The following is a 23,910-nucleotide window of genomic DNA, read 5'->3' as shown; positions in this document are numbered from 1 at the left end:
TTCATTAATTTTGTCCACGATTGTAGACACTAATTACAGGAAAACTTTCTGCCATCAATCAACATTTAGCACATAAAATTCTTTTCAGATGGCACACGGCATAGATAAAAACAAAAGTCTATTGTTAAAATCGCAAACCGCAAATATTTATACCCGTATACGAAAATTTCGAATCCGCGAAAGTTTGTCTCCGCAAAAATTTCACAAAAGGCGATAATTAAAACAAAACTTTAATAAAACTCTAGAAAATTACATTTTTACAAATAGTGGTACATCATCATGTGATAAATGTTAGCTTTAACTTTCCAAACTTATGTCCAGAGTTCTACCTTATACTATCTCAATAATGATGCCATAAGGTCTTTAAAGCTCATAAAACTAACGTTATATATATAAAGAAAAGTTGACTTATGGGCCGGATACACTTTACGATTTGTGCGAAACAAAAGGTTATCAATTTTAATACATTTTTACACGCACTGAAAAAACTGGGTTTTTTTCTGTCTTATTACTTGCCGCATTTAACTTCTGAGCGCTACATGGTTCGTACGACATCTACAAAAGCCCATTTGCGCCATTTCTTTTAATTTACATGCATAAGTGAAGTAAAAACATATACAGTTGTTTTGTACGCATTACGAAAACGTAACACAAGCAGAAAAACAAATTTAATATGTTGCCCTACTTTTGAAGACATATTACAAGCAGAAAAACAAATTTAATATGTTGCCCCACTTTTGAAGACATAACACAAGCAGAAAAACAAATTTAATATGCTGCTTTAGTTATGACATTGTTTTATTCTTATCCTAGGATAAGAATAAAATTACGATCCTTGTTATCAAAAAGAAAAGTTACAGCACTTTCAAAATAGTGAAAAATTTGGATTCTAAAATATTGACTTAAAATCAGATCAAAAGATGTAGAAATGTTATGATAAGACAGAAAAACGATCAATCTTTTTAACAAATGTAGCAATTTTTTTATTTTTTATTCTATTTTACAAATGGTTCATCCTTCAAGTATTTGACACGAATAACTTCACGTGGTTTCACAATAACAATGGTAGCAATGCTACGATCAAGTGTAGCAGAAATAACTCCTTGTTGCGTTGGTCCTGTACCCATTATAAAGTGTGGCTACAAAACATTTCATTTTTACTGCTGGTGTTACGTTGTGAGTGCGGCATACATAAACAATTAACTTCTCTATATGTGAAGAAAAATTAATAGCACTTCCGTACGTATCGTTTTCGTCGCATGCGACTCGTAACTGGTACTTTTGTATGATTTTAGGCGTTTACACGATACGATTTATTGCATTTATCGTACCGTGCATCAGGCCTTAACAGTATTATCAACTCTGCCTTATGGGCATATTTTTAGTAAAAAAATTTTTAAAAAAATCTAAGATAATTAGTTTAATTTTCAGAGTAATTTTCAGAGTTTAGGAACTTCTCGCAAAAATTAAAAATTTAGGAAAAAAAGGACGCCCTGTAGAATGATATCGGCGTTATCGTTTCATTTTAGATCAAAAATGCCCTGAAACAAACAATAAGCATTATATGTATTACAATATAAATAATTTATCAAATCAGTGTTACGTGTTAGTTGAAGGCTTCTTGAAATGTCTCTGCATATTCTGTTAAAAAGCGAACGTCCATGTCTTTCTTAAGAAATTCAGGAAGGTCATCGTAGTCATTTTTATTTCCAATCGGAAGCAACACTTTTGTAATCCCTGCTCGACGGGCCTAAAATCAATATTTAAGAAAAAAGTAATAAAATTGAAATAACCCTATTTAAATAGATTCAAAATCTGATCTGATAAATAATTTGTGCTGACTTCAGTACGTCTTATTTCCACGATTTTTCGGACCTTTTTCAGGTTAAGGAAGGGTTGTTCATAACGCATTTTCATCGTGAGTTACTCGACCTACACCCCTGCCAAAGAAACTCTTGCAGCCTATAGGGTGCTAAGTACTGGCTAAGTGATGACGTTTTGCCATTTACGAAAATAGCCAAAAGAGCCTTTTGCAAAAATATTTTGTCCGGAATTGTAGTAGCCAATGCTAGTGCAAAGTATAAAATTCAAAACAATCAACTTAGCTAGCTACCAGAAAAAATATAAATCAGCAACTTCAATATGCCCAATGGGCATTTAATAAATGACCTTTCTCTTACCAAAAGTCATAATTAAGCATAATTAAGGTAAAATAAGTCAACTGTACATCACTTTGCTGGAAATTTTAAATCGTCTATTAACTAACCTGATTTTCATGTTTTTATATTTATTTTGGCTGTGTTTTGCGGAATGGTTATGGATATTAAAATAGGCTTATTATCATAAATATAATCCACAATTTTAAAAACGCGTAAAAGAGAAAATATCTAAGAAAATTATTAACAAACAGAAAACTTTGGAATGAAAAGATAATTTTAATTGACCTACCGCAATCAGCTTTTCCTTTATTCCTCCAACTGGTAAAATCTAAAGAGTAGCAATTGATCAGATGGTTCAAAGATGATACAAATTCGAATTATTACACCATTTCAATAACATTTAAAACTTTAAGCAAATAATTCTTACGAAAACAATATTTATTTAAACGCAGATAAAAAAACGCCAAATTTTAAGAAAATGATGCAACCATTCTTATATAATGACACTATAGACGTGACGTCATCAAAAACGTGACCAACATATCATTTTTTCAGTTAAGATCTTGTTGTATTGTGCCAAGTTTTATGCGACAACTACTCGATATATAATAAAGTAATACATTTTGAATATGCAAACGAATAAAAAACACGACGTGAAAGTAGAATATTTTTGAGAATATCTAATTTTACATAAAACATCTTCATACTCAGTTGAAGGGTTATTTTACGCCAGTATTTCAGGGAGGTAACCATGGAATTATGCATTTACTTACCTTCCCAGTTAATGAAAGTTCACCAGTCATAGCTAAATTGTGATTAATTCTTTGGTCCATCGCAAGCGATAATAATGCTGTAGTGATGGTGCAGCCAGCAGATGGACCATCTTTCGGAGTAGCTCCTTCAGGTACGTGAAGATGAATTAAATGGTCGTCGAAAAACGTACTTCCAGGATTTTGTTTTGAGAAAAATGACTAGAATTAAAAAATTCAACAGAGTCCGGCAACAAAAAAACATTAAGTAATACAAGAGAAAAATCAGTCCTCGAACAATGATTATTATGCGAATTGTTTTACCGTGCATACACCAACAACTTCCCTAATATTTAAATATGTTACAGATCCAAGGTTTGTGTAAAACCTACTTAAATTTCGTACAAACTTATCTCTCTGTATGTAAGGACAAAATTCTCCAATAGTTTTAACACAGCATACTTTAGCATATGTATACGCAATTTGGCAACTTTCTTTCATGACATCACCTAACTGTCCAGTAATATATAATGGTGATGATGATGCAGTAGTTTTAGCCTTTACCGTAGTTTCTATGAATAGCGTCGATCCACCTACAATAAATAAAATCCCACTAATTAAATCTGAAAACACTAAATCAAAAAAATGCCAAAATTACTATAGTCAAACATGAAATGAATAACTTATAGCTAGTTAGTTTCATAATAACCGTCGTCTCTCTGTTTGTGTGTCTGTTACGAAAACATGAATGCGATATATATATATATAAAGGACAGGCGACCCCGTGGGTTTTTCCACGGGTTGACGACTAGTTAGTTATAATAAGCTATACATACCCATTGAAGTCCATGCAAGACCAACACTAACACCAACAGGTGTCTTATCATACATTCGTTCAGAATTAAATACCGGATTACCGACAAATTGTTTTAAGTTATCTTGTGTGATGGATACCACTTCATTCTTTTTAACATATTCCAGTGCTGCTTTTCGGTACATCTAGAATAACAATCATAAACAACTCTGTTATGCGTTAGTTAACAAGTAGCTCACCATCCAAGAAGTTGCTGTTTCGAATACATACAGTTGTCCTATTACATAAAAACTGGCACTGTGTAATGAAAAAAATTTCACAAATTAATTTCAACATGATTGTTCAGCATGGTATGTTTTCTTTATTTAGACAGCTAGACTAGAGCGCCTGATATTAAATTTTGTTAAACAATTTTAACAACGTTTTTCGTAAGTCAATATCAGGGTTCAGACAAAGGCTGACAAAATAAATTCCCCGAGTTTTTTGGTCGTTTTGAAGGCATTTTTCCCTCAAACTGACCTGGTTTTGGTACCTTTTTTCCCTGCGCAAATATATGATGTCAAATCTAAATCTCGTTACTCTAACAAATTGTAATAAACAAAATTGTCACATATAAGACCTACATTTATTTGCTGAAAACAGTACATAACTTGCCATAACCAAAATATTAGAGATGGGGATCACCAATAGGTAAAATTATAACCCATTTAGGAATCTTAGAGATTACTTAGATTTAAACAGATTTAGGGCGTAAAAAGGTGGTAAAGCTGAGAAAAAAAATTCCCTGAGTTTTCCCTGAATTGGAAAAAAAAATTTTTTTCCTTGGTTTCCCTCAAATTTTTTAAAAAACACCTTTTTTCAGGTTTTCCAGGGTCTGGTTGAACCCTGAAAATTTCGGCAGTTCCATCCAAGTCACCTGTTATTACTCTATTCTTGAAAAAAAAAAAAAACAAAAAAAAACAACAAAAAAAAAGAACCCCCGGGCTCTAACAATTTATGCAGAGAATATCTGCGAGAAAAAACTGCTTGGAAACTTTAGGCAATATAATATACAGTTGGGAAAACTTAACATTAAATGGCTTAGGCTAGATATTCTTCATTTTGCAGCATTGCACAAGCCAAAGTAAAAATTATTAAGATATTATGGTGTTTTGCACTAAATTTAGCTTCTAAAGAGAAGCATCAACATTAAAATACTAACCACAAAAAGGCTAAAAATATCCCAAATAATAAAATATCCATGGAAACTGCTCGCGCTTTACACAGAGGCTCGTCTTCTACTTGCAGAGTAACAGCATTGGTAAGTGATAAAAAAGCCTGGGACACAGGTTGTTAACTTTGTTTAAAAAGTCTATGATTGAAGCTGTAAACAAGATGCTGCAGAATCTAGCATTGAGCTCTCTCACAATGTCTTTTCTTAACAGCAACAATACATTTTACAGCTATGGTCATCTACGTTGGAAAGAACATTTCAAAAATTACCATGTTGAAAGCGTAACAAAGAAACTTTTGAACAAGAAGAGTTATCAACATTTATGTACCAATAATCTTTTTAAAAATTTGGGCAAATTTGAATGCACCAGAAACTCTACAGCTTGTTTAGTAGCATGTTGTCAAATGGAAAATAAAAAAGTTGTTAAACCTAAAAAACACTTGCTTTACATCCTCCATCTTGCAGTCATGATGGAGACATCAAAATGGTAACTTTTTGTATACCGCTTTAGGCTGAAATTAAAGTGTTAATAAAAACTGCTTTGTTTAATACAAAATTCGCACGGTTAATAAAGAAAGCATGTTGTCACCTTAATGCTGTTTTAGGTCACAATTGGTCAAAACATTAAAACTGTTTTATGTTAGACAAATAACTAGATAGTTAATGCAGCTGACTTTCTAATGCAATACTACTTGGTTAGCAGGAGGATAGAAAAAAGAAATAGACAGGTCTTTTTTGTTAAAACGACATAAACCTATTCATTTTTGTATTGTTTTCAACTACAAAGGAATTACAAGCTTGTTCACTCGCCGTTTTTTGATGAAAAAATGATAAAAGTGAACTTTCTCCGAACACACTACGCGGGTTGCTACTCTGGAAACTGCTTGATATTGCTGCTAACTCACCACGATTGAAATTTTTATTGGTTAAAGCTCTGCTATGCTTCCTACAAAGCGGTGCAAAAATAAAACACTTGTTTTGGATCTGCAAATGAGTTAAAAATCATAATTTTGTCAGAGGTCAACAGTGGTCTTCACTAAACAGCTCATTGTAAAAACATTTTTAGCCTTCGAACTTCGCTTCGGCATTCGGCAATTGCCGAAGTATTAGCAGTTATAAGGCTTTCGCTTCGGCAATAATAATGCCGAAGCAAAACTCGATCGTCGATGGTTGTAGTTTCCCTTTTTTTATGAATATTCATATTATCCATACTCCTAAATTTCAAACAGATATTGCCACAATGACACAAATAAGTTTCCACTGTCCACTTCAAAAACGACGAAAAATAAAAAACATATAGTCTCGATGCCCCCAGCTTATAATTGAATGATGTAAAGTGCGTCACGAAAGTCGATTTGTCACCTTGTTTTCACGACGATGTCTTTTTAAAAAGTGCCGAAGTCTGCCGAGGCAATTGCCGAAGGTTTTCAGTGCTATTGATCATTGTCTTCGGCATTTTTTCTGCCGAAGGACTGCCGAAGTGATTTTGAAAAATTGCGAAGTTACTTCGGCAATTATTTGCCGAACCAAATATATCGGAAATTCGAAGACGACATTGCAGGCTAGATAAGTGATAAAGTAAATTTTTTCTGCAACTTTGTGTGAAATTTTTCAGAATTTTGAAAGATACGGTCAATGTTCTTGCAACATTATAATGCAATATTTTCGAAGGAAAACAGCATTAAAACATTTATTAGGATAATGAAATCAAATTAATTTGGCCAAGAAAGTTGTATAGTTTTTAGCCAATGTTGAGTGAAAGTTTAAAACATTGGCTTTAGCTTTAATTTAATCGAGTCAGCAATTTTTAACTGAAGACGTTGTGGGTTCGATCTCTACATCATGAAGCTGCTATCTAGTTGTTATCTAGTTAGACTTACCACATAATTCATACTTTTTTCCCAGGAATATATTTTTTTGCAAATTACGTAGGATGCATAGTTAGCTAGCCAGCCAGCTGGCTAGGTAAGTAACATATAACTTTTTTTAACAGAATTTCAAAGCAGGCAGCATCATTAAATAACATTGTACTACGAAGTATTATTAACGTGTTGTAATGTTGGCTGGAAATTCACGATCAAACTGTTAAATTAACTCTGATGTACAAGAGTAATAACAGAGTTATGACAGCATTATGATAACAAAAGGGTCAAAAATCCTAAACCATGTTGCATATAAACAGGCCATACACACGAAGACAAAAACACAAGTGAAAACTTCATTTAAAATAAAATAGATACCTTTTCAATATGTTTTTGCAAGTTTCGTACACCACTTTCACGACAATAGCTTCTAATAACGGTTTCAATTGCTTCATCAGAAATCCTTATAGACGCACTGCTCATACCTGCAGCCTTTTCGGCAAATGGTATCAAATATTGCTTAGCTATTCCCATTTTTTCATGTTCAATATAACCAGATACTTCAATCATTTCCATCCTGTCTTTTAAGGGACCTGGGATAGTATCAGTTGTATTGGCAGTGCATACAAATAAGACTTTCGACATATCAACAGGCACATCAAGATAGTGGTCGAGAAAATTATGGTTTTGTTCAGGATCAAGAAGTTCTAAGAGCGACGAAGCTGGATCTCCTTGAATTCCACGTGATATTTTGTCAACTTCATCTATAAGAATCAGTGGATTCTCGCATTGTGTTTTCTTTAAGCATTGAATAATCTTGCCTGGCATGGCACCAACATATGTACGTCGATGTCCTTTTATCTCTGCTACATCAGTCATTCCTCCAACACTGAATCTGAAATATTTCCGATTTAATGCACTGGCGATAGATTTACCGATACTCGTTTTACCAACACCGGGTGGCCCTAGTAAAAAGCGTAAGTATCCTATAGTGTATTAATAACAATTTATTCACAGAGGAGAAACCAAGACACTAAGATTAATAGGAAAATACAATACTAGTACAGCCGGCTGTAGAAATCTGTATGGGTATACATACCAGTAAAGCACAGTATTTTCCCTTGAACATTCCCGCTCAGCTTTCTTATAGCAATAAATTCAAGCACACGATCTTTAATTTCTTCTAAACCGTAGTGATCTTTGTCAAGAACAGAACGTGCATGTTCTAAATCAAGTACATCTTCTGTGCACACTCCCCATGGCATACTTGTAAGCCAATCCAAATAATTTCTAGTAACACTAACAGATAAATTAAATATATAAGCCTTCTTTCATTGAAAATACATTTTTAGAAACACTTTTATGCAAGACAAACTACAGATCTGGCATAATTCTTGTAAAATGGAAAAATGTCCCTATTCAACTTGTTATAATCTGCACATAAAAATTACGAAAAAATTAAGGCAAAGCAACTTGCAAATTATATGTCACATTCTCTAAATTGGTGTATGAAATTCGATGTAAATAACCTTAAACACTCATTGTTACAAATCTACAGAGGTCAAAACTTAGGAAATATTACTGGCATACCTAAACTCTGAAGAATGATTGTCAAGGTAAGATAGTTTGTCAAGTTCTTCTTCAATTATATCACTCACATTCACTGGAACAGTAAGAAGCTTCAAACGTGAGCGAAATTTTTCAATTACAGAATCTTTATCATCCTTCTCCAAACCCAATTCTTTTTTTATAATTTTTAGTTGTTCTTGAAGCAGATATTTTCGCTGCATTTTACCGACTTTTTCTTCTACCTACGAAAACACAAACCATGGAAATAACTTTTTAAAGCAATCAACATCTTAGAATGGATGTTAAATATCTCACAGGGCTGTATATTCACCTCCTTCCCTAGTCTTTGTTGAAGAGTAATAATAGCTAACTCTTTTTTCAATAATTCCAATGTTAGCATCAATCGCTGAGGTATATTCTGTTCCTCTAACACTGCTTGCAACTGAGGTGGATCTGCACTTGTCAAAGCAGCACCTAAAATTTTCATTACAAAATTGTACATATCAGCTGGCTTTATATAAATGTTTAGAGACAAATCTGGTTAAAGAATGTCATACAAATCCTAAATTTTCTGGAATAAACTTTTAAATGACGCATTAAAAAAATTTGTTTTTTAAGACGTGTATTGGTTGAGTTTTTTTTTCTGTGTTTCTGTTTTTTAAGTGACAAAAATGCAACTTTTTTTGGCTACCCACGTATTTAAGTTATCTATGTTTGCGGCACCTCACGTTCTAAAAATAATTATTGTTATTTACTATTAAATTTTTGTGCAAAAAAAGACTACAGATAACACTGTTGCGGAAGGAAGGACAGAAAAAGCCGATTTCTTTGTAATTTGATTTAAATTCTTACAAAAGAAACAATATTTATGTTAGGTCTTACTACATTAAGCATCAACAGACATAAGAGTTGTGAATGGACAATTTTTTATTTATAAAGTTCTCTTCAATATCGTTAGAAATTTAACTTCTCAGAAATTTTTCTTCTCAGGACAAAATGATCTTTACACAAGGTATTACTTTGCGTTATTAGTTTTTAATTGAGACAAAGGGAGTTTTTTCATCATTTTTAAATATTGTCAAAAGCGTTGTGGCAAAAATTAGTACTTTTGCATACAAACAGGCCAGTTAGACTGCGTTTAAAATTTGCTGGTCGCATTCTTAACACACCTATAGAAAAACGAAATAATCCATGTTGATGCCTACGTAGGAAGTGCCTAAGAAGAAAGTGCAGGGAGATGTAGTAAAGACGTTCAGCCTGCTTGGATTTTATACAAAAAGGCGATCGTTTTTCCTTAGATTAAGAGACAGGGTAGCTGTGTAAGTGAAAGCTCAGATTTCATGCCACCTGTTAGAATTATTGAAACTATTGTAATTTCCGCAGACAATAAATAAAAAGATATAGTTTTTTCCTTTGCTTTGTTACTTTGCCCAATTTGTCCAATGAATTGCCCAATTGAGCTTGAAAATATACATAACGTGTATTATCTGACTATGGCTAAAATTCTTAGTACCGCTTATCTGGTAAATAACGTTAACACCTGTTAATGCATGTTGCTACACATTTGCAATTAGTTATTAGTTGTTAGCAAACCTAGTTTTTAATATTTTTGAGGAAGATGCCAAAACAGATTTAACAGTCTCACACATAACTTAATTTGGGTTATTTTGTAATATGGTAACATAGTAGCCTCATAAATATTTGAATTGGAATTGATTCGGTTTGTTAATTATTGTAACTGGTTTTGTGTGGTTGTTTTTACATTATTGCTTGATTTGGTTCTTTAATAAATATTATTGTTGTTTTTTTGCAGGTTTTAGGTTGTTTTTAGTTTTATTGACATATAAGTTAAATTATTAGAATAATGGTTCAACAAAAAAATTTAAAATAAAAAGGCTGGTCCTGATATATTGTTTGTGATTGTTTCAACCTCATAATAAAAAATAATTTTAATGTTCTAAAAAACTGTGAGGTACATATTAGTGGACTTACCGAAATCAGCTAAATGAACAGGATTATCAATAACACGTTTACCAGCCTCTATTAACTGTGAAAGAGATTCTTTAAAAAATGGATTAATGGCTATAATATCTCTTATCGTTTTCACAACTTCTGCAGCAGTTGCCTAAAAACAGAAAAAAACAAAAAAACTGTTCATCAAAAGCATGTAATTCTATACATTTTTTTGATCAGTGTTTCAGCCTGTATAAAATAGAGGCAAAAAACTTAAAACTTAAATAACGGATCCTTTTTACTTGTAACAGAATGTTTTATTTGGATCAGCCTTTAAAGTATTGTCATATTATTTTATAAAACAGTCATAAATAATCTTAAAAATTAAAAAATACACCTTAAAAATATCGTTTATCATTACAGTGAAAAAATATTTTCTATGCTCCTGGAATAAATATATACGTATAGCGCTTATGGATATTGTAAGGTCTTTGAGTGAGATTGTGATAATTATAAATCTTTGTGTAATTTTAATGAAGATAGTATTTTCAATGCAGTTGGTCATGATGGGTGCAAATTCTGTCAGAATCATAAAAGCAACTAATAGAAATTGACTTTTCCTCCTTACCACTCTGCATAAAGAACAGAAATGATTCCTCTTGTCTATTGGAATATATGGATTATTTACTCTGCTTGAAGATAAATACAACAGGAGCACTCCTCTGTTTTCAAAATCAGATAGAAAAAAAACTAAGAGCACACCTTTAGTTCTTTTGTTTGGGTAAAAGGTTCATGGTGAGTATTCTCAATGTCGACAAGCAGAATTGGTTCCCTGTTTTCAGACATATCAATTGCTTCAAACTTTTTGTTGCTGTCAATTCGTTCTGGAGAATTATTCTCAAGTATTTTATCTGAGTCTTTATCTGAACTGCTTTCAATTTTCTCATTGCAAAATTCAGATTTGTCAAACACTGTTTCAGCAGTGTCATCTTGTCTGCTAGCTCCGGTAATATGAACTCTAAAGAAAAGCAATATAGACAGAAATTACAATTCATTTGATGTATCAAATACAAATTAGTTTCATTAAGAAGGTCAATCCAACTTCTTACTGAAAGCAATCACCTAAATAGAATGGCACAACAAAATACACATAATTTAAAAATAAATCTAATGCTAAAGTAAAATAAGTAAAAAATAAGTAAAACAAAGCAAAACAAGAAAATAAACGTGCCTTCTGTGTCCAGAAATTATCATTTTGATTTTATCTCCAGTGTCATGTAGTTCTGAGATGTGAACAAATGTACCAATAGAATATATTTCATCAAGATTATGAATGACTTCTTTATCGCTAAACAAAATAACAACATTTATAAAGACATTTAAACATTTAAGACTTAGGCTCTTCAATTACTCTACCAAGAACTGAAATAGCAATATACTGGGAGTATGAAGCAAATGCTTTTAGTATGTCCACATTTTATTTGTCTAACATTCTATTATGCTGTTACAAATCTATTAAAACTAAAGATTTTAAGAACTTCATGCACTTTGATATGTCCTTGGGAGAAATTCTGCAAAGTGCAACTGCTGACATTTTACACTCCTCATTAACATTAGGAATCTTCATGACCTTTAAACATGTGTAGAAAAGATTGCTTTGTCTGAATTACGTGTGTTTACATCAGCTCTTTTAAGGTATTATGTGTGTTTACATCAGCTCTTTTGAGGTTTTACGTGCGTTTACATCAGCTCTTTTGAGGTGAAGAGAAATTTCAAAGGAAGAAAAACTACCTTGTGAATCTAAGTTTTGCCTTTTGATATCTCAGCTAAAAATCTACAAAATATATTTACCTATCATCTTTTCTTAAAAATGCTCCAGCATAAGGTTGTGATAGTTTGCACTTTTTTCTTATCAGTTCCATTAACAATTGATCTGAAACCTTAAAATTAAAACAAGAAAGTTGTTTGAGAATAGGAAAATAAGATTTTTTTGGTTTTGAAATTTTCTTATGCTATTTTAATTAACAAAAAAAACATAGCGCGTTAAACTTAAGTAATGCTCTATATGACTACGGTCACAGATATTGCATAGAACAATATAAAAAAGGTTGGAATCTTGAGTCAGTGTATATATTCACACAGCAAGCTTTTTGAAAAACAGAAATCGAGACCAAGTTGTACCTATTTTTTTTTTGCTCTTACCCACAATAAACGAAAGAATCTAATTCTAAAAGACAGACCATAGGGCATGAATGACTGGGGATTCTCACTCACACTGTATGCTCTTGGGTAGTCTGGGAAAAGGAATATCAAATACTGCATGCATCTGGTGTAGCATTGACGGAGGAATTTATTGCAAATTTGAGCAACAAAAAATGTAAAGGGGTTAACAAAAGGGAAACTCCCAGTAATGCAGTGTTTTGTTTCACAAATGTGCAACAATTCTAAAATTTCTAAAGAAGCTTAAAAAACTTTGTTGTCTATAATCTTGCCTTTGCCATGCCCCTTTCCTGCAAACTCCACAACACCACCTTGGAACTACATGTCACATTTTAATGGTCATGACTTTAGACTTTGCTAAATTCACTCAGAACCCTTTGTCTACTAGTTCTTTTTTTCACTTCTCAAACTTTTCAGTAACTCATCCATTGATTCTGCTATAAGAAAGAACTCATCTGCTACAATAACTTCCATGAGCACATTGTTCTGAACTTCATCGATAGCACTTCAATACACGAAAAGATTTAGTACAAAACCCTGATGTATATTAAATTTATCAGATCAAATTCAAGGTTATTTACTGAATAGTATTATGAATTTTTATGTTTTTTTTTTTCAGGCTGCTAAATGAAGATCTATACACTTAACATAAAAGACTTAAAACTGCCAACATAACAAAGTAATTTATTTATGAAAAATAACACCAACCTGTCAAGTCAATAACAAAAATCCATGTACAGATACGTACATGGGAGGAGAATAATTTGTTAACCCTGTAAAATAGTCATCAGGAAAACTTTTAATAGATACTGTCACATATGGAAAGAAATCATAGCCATTGATGTCATCTATTTGATCACGACTCTGAAAAACTGTTTAATTTTGGCATATTGACACATTTTGCGAAAGTAATTTCCAACACTGCCCTCATAATTGTGGCTATGCGAATAGTTTCTTCTTTTTGCTATGCTAATACTCTTTAAGTTTAAATAAATCATATCAAAACACAAATAATATACAATGGGTACAATTCGGATAGCCATGGTTGTATTCGATTTCTTATAATTATCTTATTTTCTGCATGAAAAAAATGCACCTGCCATAAACAATAACATGGTATCTCTTTTCTGTCCTGTTTCCTTTTTTCTTATGTAAAAATCTAGTTTAAGCAAACAAAAGAATTTGGTTATGAGTTACTTTGTTGTATGAAAATGCACAATGCATGTTCAAAAAAGAAAGAGAAAATGTAGAGGAAATTATCAAAGTAAAATAAGAACATGGCCGACTCCGATGGTACTGCCATGTTTTCAGGTGTGACGATGATTGTTGGCCAAAGAAAATTTTGGAATTTGATCCCTGGAAAATTCCCGAAAGGACGACCTCGTAAATTATGGCTTGAAAATGTTCAACGTGATATAAAATCCAAAAACCTCATTGATGATGTTGCCCAAAACTTTTTGGCCAGGAGAAATGCAATACAACAATGAATTTTATTATTTGCATTTTATTCCATCTTGTTCTCTTGTTAAATAGGGGTAAAATACATTTAATAATACATAAAAATAATGTGTACTTTGAAAACCTACCTCGACTAACTTTACGAACTTTGGAAACACAGGATTACGATACAAAGGAATAACAGGAACTACTGGGAAATTTTCAGGAACACCGATTTGTGTTAGCGCAGAACTGTCACCATTATTTCCATCAGTGGATACATTATCTTTACTCTCCTTGTTCTCACCATTATCACTCAAATCTGACTCATTTTGATGAGAAGCATGAGTTGTCACTGTCAAACTAGAAAGAAGATGTATACATACTGTTTTTTAAACTCTAGAACAGCTGTACGTGCATTTTTGCACATGCTCTCTCAAATTGCTTAAAACCTGATCCTCATTTGTCAGGCAAGAATGTCAAAAAATTAAAATACAAAATATTATAATTCAAAATGTTAAAAAAGAATGCTTTCATGGAGCAAATTCTAAATAAACAAAAATGAGTTCTGTGTATATTGAATACAGTCCTAAACACACAAAAGTTTACCCAAAATATAAAAAAAAAACTTTTGTAAGGAGTAAATTTTTAATCGCCAAAATTCGTTCTTTGACATTGTGCCTATTTCTTTTGTATTTCAGTCTGTGACAATCCCAAATGTAAAAAACCCCGGCACAACAAATTCAAAATTTAGTCACATATACAGGGTTGCCATTTACTTTCATCAAAAGTAAAATTTTGGAGGGTTCTAGGAGAATTTAGGAGAAGTTCGATAATTTAACCTCCAATATTTAGAAGAAATCACTCAATTAAGACTAAAATGCAATGAAACTTTTAGGAGGATTTGGGACATTTCACAAGATTTTATAACAATCTCACTACAATTCATTAAACTTTTGTTAATAATACAAACATATTGAATAAAGTAGTATTACACAATATGAAAAGAACCATTACCATGGTACACAGGCTTAAAAAATATATGTACTCAATTCTTTTTCTAGAAGCAACTGTATTGGACTTGAAAAAGAACTAATCAACTTTAGTTCTGTATAAACGTGATGACAAGCAACTACCAAAGATTTCAAAATTTACAACTATTTCCCATATCAACTATTTCACATAACACTACATGCTATAACTGAGAAATTGTCAAAAAAAATCCTATATAATGTAATTGTTAGCAATATTTTAGCCTAAGTTAGTTTCCTAAAAAGGAAAACACACTTATTAAATAAAATAATACATTCTATAAAGTTAATAAGGATCAAACAGGACAAAAGTATGAATGTTTTAAAGTGACATTTTTCTTGAAAGCAATGGGAGATTTATTTTAAGTTCGACATTACAATTTTAGGAGGATTTTTGGAGATTGTTAATTTTACTTTTGTCTTTCAGGACATTTTAAATAATATAAATTCAGGAAAGGTGGAACAGACGGGGAAATGACGTCATCAAAAAACTTTAAATTCCAATATCTTATCAACTATTTGTCAAAAGCACATGGGTCGATACATCATTTTGATCAGTTTCAAGGTCTTAACAATAGATACAATAGGTTTTGTATAGAAGATGTTAGCGCCAAAGAAACAAGAAGCGCTAGGGACAAAGTATTGGATAGTTTAATTTTGCTTGCACCTTGCAAAATGCGTGGATTTTGCTACAGGCTTATCAATATATATTAAATATATGTTATACTTACAATTGTTTGCAAACACGCAGTGGATTCCAAGATCTATGGGTGTGGGCTGGCAGGATAGTATTTAATGGTTTGACTAGCACTCTCAGCATGGCTTGCATATATATTATTCTTCTAAAACGTTTATTTTTGAAAAGTTGCAAATTAAGGCAGCCAAGGGAGGGTCATATATTCTCTCCCAGTCTAGAGCTTATTTTTCGAGTCACAAGATTGCGTTGAAGTTTATCTCTTTTCTACACATGATAAAACCCCACCTCAATTTTGTCCACAGTTAAAAAGCAATATATATTATTTGATTTGTATCACCCACATATATTGATACATTTTGGACATAAAAATAACTATATGACTCTCATTCCTTGTAGTTCAATGGTTAAGACAAGAAAAATATATGTACGCATACGCGCATTTGTCCAGAAAACATAAACAACAGAAATTTAAAAGCTGAAAGCTGTTTTTGAGAAGGGGAGTCCAGAAAATTTAATTTCTGTTTGTATTCCTAAAAATGAAGGTAATGACCCATTGTTTTCCTATGTAGTCCTGATTTATTTATGCCATGCATTGATGTATAGCAATCGTTAGCATCCTGTCTATATCATTGTAAAAGTCAAATACATTTGCAGGAAGAAAACGTTATCCCTAAATATTTTGTGATTTCTTGCAGTTGACGACAAAAACTGGAAATTATTAGAATTGATAATCTAGTTTATGTAGAATTTATAAAAAACTACACCTTTTTTACGGAAAAAAATCCTTGCTACGACATTCAGGCCATTTCTTAAATAAAACTATGCCAGAGCTATAAAAAGCACCCGCTAAAAAAATTATATGTGCTATGATGTGTGAAAATCGCACTCGTAAGCAAAATTTACAAGTGCGATGTGAATATTTGCAAGTGTGTTTCACACTTATTTGTTTTTTGTAAAGAAATGATGTTTGAATACTAAGGAATCGTCTCCACAATTGCTTCAATGCATATAATATTTTATATGAATTGATCTCTATACGATTTTAGAAAGTGAAAATACTGATGTGAATCGTTTAAAAATCATAAAAACGACATCGTAGAAAGCGAAAATATGGCAGTAGATCGTTTAAAAATCAGGAAAACTGAATCGCAGAAAGCGAAGAGATCAATGTAGATTGTTTAAACATCATGAAAACAGGATCGTAGACAGCGAAAAGATCACTGTAGATCGTGTAAAAATCTTAAACAGCATCGTAGAAAGGGAAAATATCGCTGTAGATTTTTTAAATATCATGAAAGCTTTTTTCGTCACTCTATAGCTAATATTTTAGAAAAAGAAAATTTTCACGAGTTTAAAAGCACTCGTAAAATTTTTACGAGTGTGCGGGCGAGTGCACTTGCAATCGCACTTGTCTCAAGGAATGGCCTGGGCATTCATCAAACACTCAATGCATTGGCACAATGAACAGGCTGTGCCAGTCAATAAAAGCCATCCCTTATTGACTAGACACACCAAAAGCACACTCTCACCCAATGTCAATATATATACCACCATTAATTGACTTTTCTGGAAGCTTTTTTAGTAATACTTCAGGCCAGACAGTACACATTTTTATAAGAACAATGAGTCTGAAAGGCTGGAGTATAAAAACTAAATAAAAAAATTAGCAAGACTGAAATTTTGCTGTCAAGGATGCTGAATACTGAATATTTTTTAAACTTTACTCTAATTATTGTTGTGCTTTATATTTACCAGCACTGCTTCTTGTTGTGGTAGCTCAGTCTACCACCCTTTAGTATACATTGATTTAGTAGGGTCAGGCACCTTTCATCTGTACTGTAAATTTTAAAATTTGGTGCACAGTTTTAGCCCTCTAAATAACTTTGCTTCACCTATAGTGCAACAAAGTTTTTCCTGCTACGCATTACCAACGCCGAAACAGCTTGCCGGTGAAAATACAAGCAAAGAAATTCATCTATAGGATTGTCGGCATAGTCTGTATGTCCATGGGTTCTGCAGATTACACTGACTAATTCCCAACATATAACAACATCACTGTGTAAATGTTTTCACTCTTAAATTCCATTCGTAATATCCAGTCCTCTCTTAAACAGTGTTTATCCTTAACGTCCAGGGGACAAAGAATTTGTCAACTAAGTGTGTCTGAGTTACCCAAGTTACGAGACGCCTTAAAAAATTACGTGCACCATTGGCATTGGGCACTGATCGTGTAAGCGACATCAAAGATGGGGCCGAAAAGTCGTGCATGTGAAACTTGTGTATCTGACTTTTACTTACAGAGAAAATGTTTTTTTTAAAGAAACAAATTTTCTCGCACGTTTTTCTTGCACGTCTTGACCTTAACAATTTTAAATTGATTATACATCGAAACCTAGCAAAAATGAGCTACTTTGTTTTGCACATATTTACTAAATTGTTGCACAATACTTTTTACTTGTGAACAAGTTTACACATACTCGATCAAGGCGCTTAATTCCACATATTTTCTTGGCGTACTCGATTCCGATCATACCATTACTTGAATACCGAGCCCGATTTATTGTGTACGATAAAAACTAACCTTTTGAGGTCTGTACTACAAAACAGGATTTACTGTATTTTGTTCACATTGTATATGTTCACTGGTAGATGCATCGTCACTTTCGCTTGAGGATTCTTATGCAAAAAATACAGGGTTTAGCTATATGTGAGATAAGAAGAAGAGGAAACATCGTAGCTAGCAGCTAAAAATAATGAATTGTAGCTACAGGTCAACTAACAACGATAGGCAACAGTATTCTTTCTGTTGTTAACCACAGAGACATTACTCCTCAACTGCGGAGGGCGCTAGATAAAGTAAATAAATGAAATGAAATAAATAACATAAAAATAAAGAAAAATTATGTTTCCACGTGCTTCCCGAAAAACATTATCCTCGCCAGGCTTGCTGAACATGGAATACGAAACTCCGGAACAAGTAATCCGGCGCAACCCGGAATTCCAAAACAGGTAATTCATCACAACCCGGATCAACGGAAACAAAAAATACAGGTTTTTGCGCCCCGCCGAAGGGGCGCACATTTAGTGGACCGCGGGTATATAGTGTTTGTTGCGCCCCGCCGAAGGGGCGCACATTTAGTGGACCGCGGGTATATAGTGTTTGTTGCGCCCCGCCGAAGGGGCGCACATTTAGTGGACCGCGGGTATATAGTGTTTGTTTTATGTATGGGAGAAGTTTTTTTCTTACTCTCAACTTCGCGGGGGAACTTCGGCTCGAACATTCAACCTAGGTTTGATATAACACAACCTGTGTGTTTGGTACCATCAAGACAAAAATAACACTGATCGAGCAAAACTTATCTTGTCTCGGTTTCTTTGTTGTCTCTGAAGATTTGACTGCCATAAAAAATATTAATCGAGATTCTTTTGTTATGTTAATTTATAGCTTTGTAATATTGTCTCGTTTAATATGCTTAAATGTCACTGCAGCCCACGTGAATTTATCTTCAAGAAAAGGTTTGTTTTTCTTTGTCCAAGTTGTTTCGAAACTTGTTAACAGTAAGTAGAAGGATTACTTATATTTTATATGAAATTAAACTCAGAACGGTTTATGGCGTTGATCCAAAGGCCGCAATTTATAAATGCATCGCAATTTAAAGTCAATCAAGAACAGAACATTCCGTGTATGGCCATGAATAAAACTGCTTGCATTTTGTTGGTCTTCCATTCCCGATGGTCTGGCTTGTTGTAATAGCTTTAATGATGTAGCTAGGGAGCTAAATACTTATTTTTAAATTCTTGCATTTTATAAGTTAATAGTCCTAAAACTACTCTCACTTGTACTACAGCTATCAAGCTAGAACTGCACAAAATAGTGCTTTCATTAGAGTCCCTTTTTTCAGAAGCAACAAAAAACTTTTATCCTGCCCTGTGTAATTTTATCAACGAGGGTGCTGATAAGCCACATACACCGTAAAAAGTATAGGCGTTTTGGGTGAGTAAAATAACTTCTAAAGGAACCTTTGTGAGGCTGCTATCATGTATTCTTGCGGTCAGAATGTTCTACTTCGTTGCTATCCGATGGAGAACAAAGTGGACTTTTCACGGTCAAACCTTCAAAGTAGCAACCTTACTTAAACAGAATTTACAAGTAAAACGTCGTTAAAATGTCGCAAAATGGCAAAAATTAAGCAGTATCTAAAACATATTAAAGATTTGACTAAAAAAAAAAGAATTCCTTGAAAAATCCAGTATTGTGTTTATGAAGATTTCACCACAAAAACATTAATTACGGCATTTGTACCCCATTTCATAATGGCTGCCCGTGATTAGTTGACACGAATTAGACCGCAAGAATATATATAAAAAGATATTTGTTGAATCATGAAAAAATATTGTTGTTCATTGCACGGAACAGTCAAGTTGAACTGATAAATTAACCAATAACATAACATAGTTAGCCCCTTGCAGTACAACTAGACGCTACCCACAGTATGTTACAGGTTTCTTTGTTTTCTTCCCTTTTTCATGTTTTTTCTTGAAATTATAAATGATGTTGTTGATTTATCAAATCTGACAAATTTATTGAGTGTCTACCCTTTTTTGTATCAACTTGTTCAATTCAATTCGAAAACAATGACCAATCAATTTCCTCGATAATAAACAATCAAATTTGTAAAATTCAATAATCGATTTCGACAAAATAAGTCCTGTATTGTCCACAGGTTTGAAAATCTTGTATCGCCTGCTTAATATTATACTTGTTTAACAATGATATCAAAGCCAGCTTGACTAAATTTATATATATATTTTTATTTATATAGTATACCTTTTGTGTATCACATGGCATTGATTTGTATCTTTTTAATAAATTCTAACTTTAAATCAGATAAGTAGACAATAATTAAACAACCTAGTATTAATTCAGTTCTGGTAAAATTGTATTCTTCTTTCTCAATTTTAAATATACTTTCTTTTTCAGATCATTTGTTATGAAACCATGCACCATCAGCAGTTTCGAAAAATCTTCAACGAGAGAAATTTTTAAGGATTTTATTGGTAACTTAACAGAGTAATAATTCATTGAAATTGAAATTGTTCAGAAGTTATTATATATATTCGAATCGTGAAGTTCATACATAGCAATCCTGCATCCTGGAATTTTCGAGATCAGTTATAAAACAAGACGTATGATATACGCAAACAACCTCGCCAAAAAAGTGTATAAAAAGCTGAAGTTAGACACGACATATTTTGCTATTCGGATAGGCAATAATATTGATAGAAAATTTCTCGAAATTTCAATTTTCGTTAGGTCAGTCAGTAAACACGTCCTCGCGGGCGAGATAGTAAAAAGAAAAAAAAAGTAAAAATAGTTACCAAGATGAGATTCGAACACACGACTACTCCCGTGTCGGTGCTCAGAGAGGCAAAAATTTCCATTCTTGTAGGACACTTTTGCGTTTTAATACAAGCTCACGAGCTTAAAAATCCAGTTAAAGTTTTAACTATTGTTTTAGAATATATACTATATATATGTAAAAAAAAATTATTTTTTTTTTATCAAGTTGTATTTTACGTTAATTACAATAAAAATTGAGAATTAGGATACTTATGATGTGTTTATATACCCCATTGTTCTCCGTTTTAAAGTCTACTTCAAATTTCAGAATCTTTTAGGCTAATGACGGAAATCTTCAAGTCGCAGGGATTCTTATTTAAAATTTTCCCCCTGGGCAATAAGCTTATTCACAAGCCTCATGCAATTCCGTACTGCATTTCTATCGTATTCGTCAAATTTGTCGGAAAATGTTTCAGCAGAATAGCTTTCAGACACAATTTGTTATTACAGCACAAGAATTTTTGGAGATTTGATAAGTCAAAAATGTATGCGTAAGTCTTTTGAACGAATTTTAACCAAAAATCAAAAGCAATGATTACGTGAAATTACACAACAAGAAGGCTAGAGGCGTTTAAAGTGTACATATATTTAATCAAGATCTAACTTTATAGATAGAGCCTTAGCCAAATGTGAAAATAACGAAAATAATAAGTTCTAACACTGCAGTTTTTATAGATTTCAAACGTCCACCATTTTCCATTTTAATTTTAAATCCCGTTCTAAATTTGAATGTTTGAAATCGTTATTAGTAATTCGGGGCGCATTAGTGGTAACTATGGCTAGTTTTATGTATGGGAGAAGTTTTTTTCTTACTCTCAACTTCGCGGGGGAACTTCGGCTCGAACATTCAACCTAGGTTTGATATAACACAACCTGTGTGTTTGGTACCATCAAGACAAAAATAACACTGATCGAGCAAAACTTATCTTGTCTCGGTTTCTTTGTTGTCTCTGAAGATTTGACTGCCATAAAAAATATTAATCGAGATTCTTTTGTTATGTTAATTTAAAGCTTTGTAATATTGTCTCGTTTAATATGCTTAAATGTCACTGCAGCCCACGTGAATTTATCTTCAAGAAAAGGTTTGTTTTTCTTTGTCCAAGTTGTTTCGAAACTTGTTAACAGTAAGTAGAAGGATTACTTATATTTTATATGAAATTAAACTCAGAACGGTTTATGGCGTTGATCCAAAGGCCGCAATTTATAAATGCATCACAATTTAAAGTCAATCAAGAACAGAACCTTCTGTGTATGGCCATATGACTAAAACTGCTTGCATTTTGTTGGTCTTCCATTCCCGATGGTCTGGCTTGTTGTAATAGCTTTAATGATGTAGCTAGGGAGCTAAATACTTATTTTTAAATTCTTGCATTTTATAAGTTAATAGTCCTAAAACTACTCTCACTTGTACTACAGCTATCAAGCTAGAACTGCACAAAATAGTGCTTTCATTAGAGTCCCTTTTTTCAGAAGCAACAAAAAACTTTTATCCTGCCCTGTGTAATTTTATCAACGAGGGTGCTGATAAGCCACATACACCGTAAAAAGTATAGGCGTTTTGGGTGAGTAAAATAACTTCTAAAGGAACCTTTGTGAGGCTGCTATCATGTATTCTTGCGGTCAGAATGTTCTACTTCGTTGCTATCCGATGGAGAACAAAGTGGACTTTTCACGGTCAAACCTTCAAAGTAGCAACCTTACTTAAACAGAATTTACAAGTAAAACGTCGTTAAAATGTCGCAAAATGGCAAAAATTAAGCAGTATCTAAAACATATTAAAGATTTGACTAAAAAAAAAAGAATTCCTTGAAAAATCCAGTATTGTGTTTATGAAGATTTCACCACAAAAACATTAATTACGGCATTTGTACCCCATTTCATAATGGCTGCCCGTGATTAGTTGACACGAATTAGACCGCAAGAATATATATAAAAAGATATTTGTTGAATCATGAAAAAATATTGTTGTTCATTGCACGGAACAGTCAAGTTGAACTGATAAATTAACCAATAACATAACATAGTTAGCCCCTTGCAGTACAACTAGACGCTACCCACAGTATGTTACAGGTTTCTTTGTTTTCTTCCCTTTTTCATGTTTTTTCTTGAAATTATAAATGATGTTGTTGATTTATCAAATCTGACAAATTTATTGAGTGTCTACCCTTTTTTGTATCAACTTGTTCAATTCAATTCGAAAACAATGACCAATCAATTTCCTCGATAATAAACAATCAAATTTGTAAAATTCAATAATCGATTTCGACAAAATAAGTCCTGTATTGTCCACAGGTTTGAAAATCTTGTATCGCCTGCTTAATATTATACTTGTTTAACAATGATATCAAAGCCAGCTTGACTAAATTTATATATATATTTTTATTTATATAGTATACCTTTTGTGTATCACATGGCATTGATTTGTATCTTTTTAATAAATTCTAACTTTAAATCAGATAAGTAGACAATAATTAAACAACCTAGTATTAATTCAGTTCTGGTAAAATTGTATTCTTCTTTCTCAATTTTAAATATACTTTCTTTTTCAGATCATTTGTTATGAAACCATGCACCATCAGCAGTTTCGAAAAATCTTCAACGAGAGAAATTTTTAAGGATTTTATTGGTAACTTAACAGAGTAATAATTCATTGAAATTGAAATTGTTCAGAAGTTATTATATATATTCGAATCGTGAAGTTCATACATAGCAATCCTGCATCCTGGAATTTTCGAGATCAGTTATAAAACAAGACGTATGATATACGCAAACAACCTCGCCAAAAAAGTGTATAAAAAGCTGAAG

At 32.6% G+C, this 23,910-nt stretch overlaps 1 protein-coding gene across 1 annotated transcript; it reads right to left on the bottom strand.

Moving 5' to 3' along the window:
* Positions 1 to 119: 119 nt before the first annotated feature.
* On the bottom strand, positions 120 to 15,873 carry LOC130645368 (lon protease homolog, mitochondrial-like). The gene is made up of 15 exons (XM_057451342.1): positions 15,739 to 15,873; positions 14,126 to 14,339; positions 12,171 to 12,259; positions 11,551 to 11,667; positions 11,082 to 11,337; positions 10,359 to 10,491; positions 8,698 to 8,840; positions 8,388 to 8,608; positions 7,897 to 8,096; positions 7,176 to 7,762; positions 3,745 to 3,907; positions 3,371 to 3,501; positions 2,933 to 3,130; positions 2,449 to 2,487; positions 120 to 1,750 (listed from the first exon to the last, which is right to left on the bottom strand). The coding sequence occupies exons 1-15, from the start codon at positions 15,834 to 15,836 to the stop codon at positions 1,607 to 1,609; spliced, it is 2,733 nt and encodes a 910-aa protein (XP_057307325.1). The 5' UTR covers positions 15,837 to 15,873; the 3' UTR covers positions 120 to 1,606.
* Positions 15,874 to 23,910: the final 8,037 nt, after the last annotated feature.

Source organism: Hydractinia symbiolongicarpus, chromosome 5 (assembly GCF_029227915.1).
Source record: "Hydractinia symbiolongicarpus strain clone_291-10 chromosome 5, HSymV2.1, whole genome shotgun sequence".
Classification (NCBI taxonomy): domain Eukaryota; kingdom Metazoa; phylum Cnidaria; class Hydrozoa; order Anthoathecata; family Hydractiniidae; genus Hydractinia; species Hydractinia symbiolongicarpus.
This window is presented reverse-complemented; position numbering and strand designations above follow the sequence as displayed.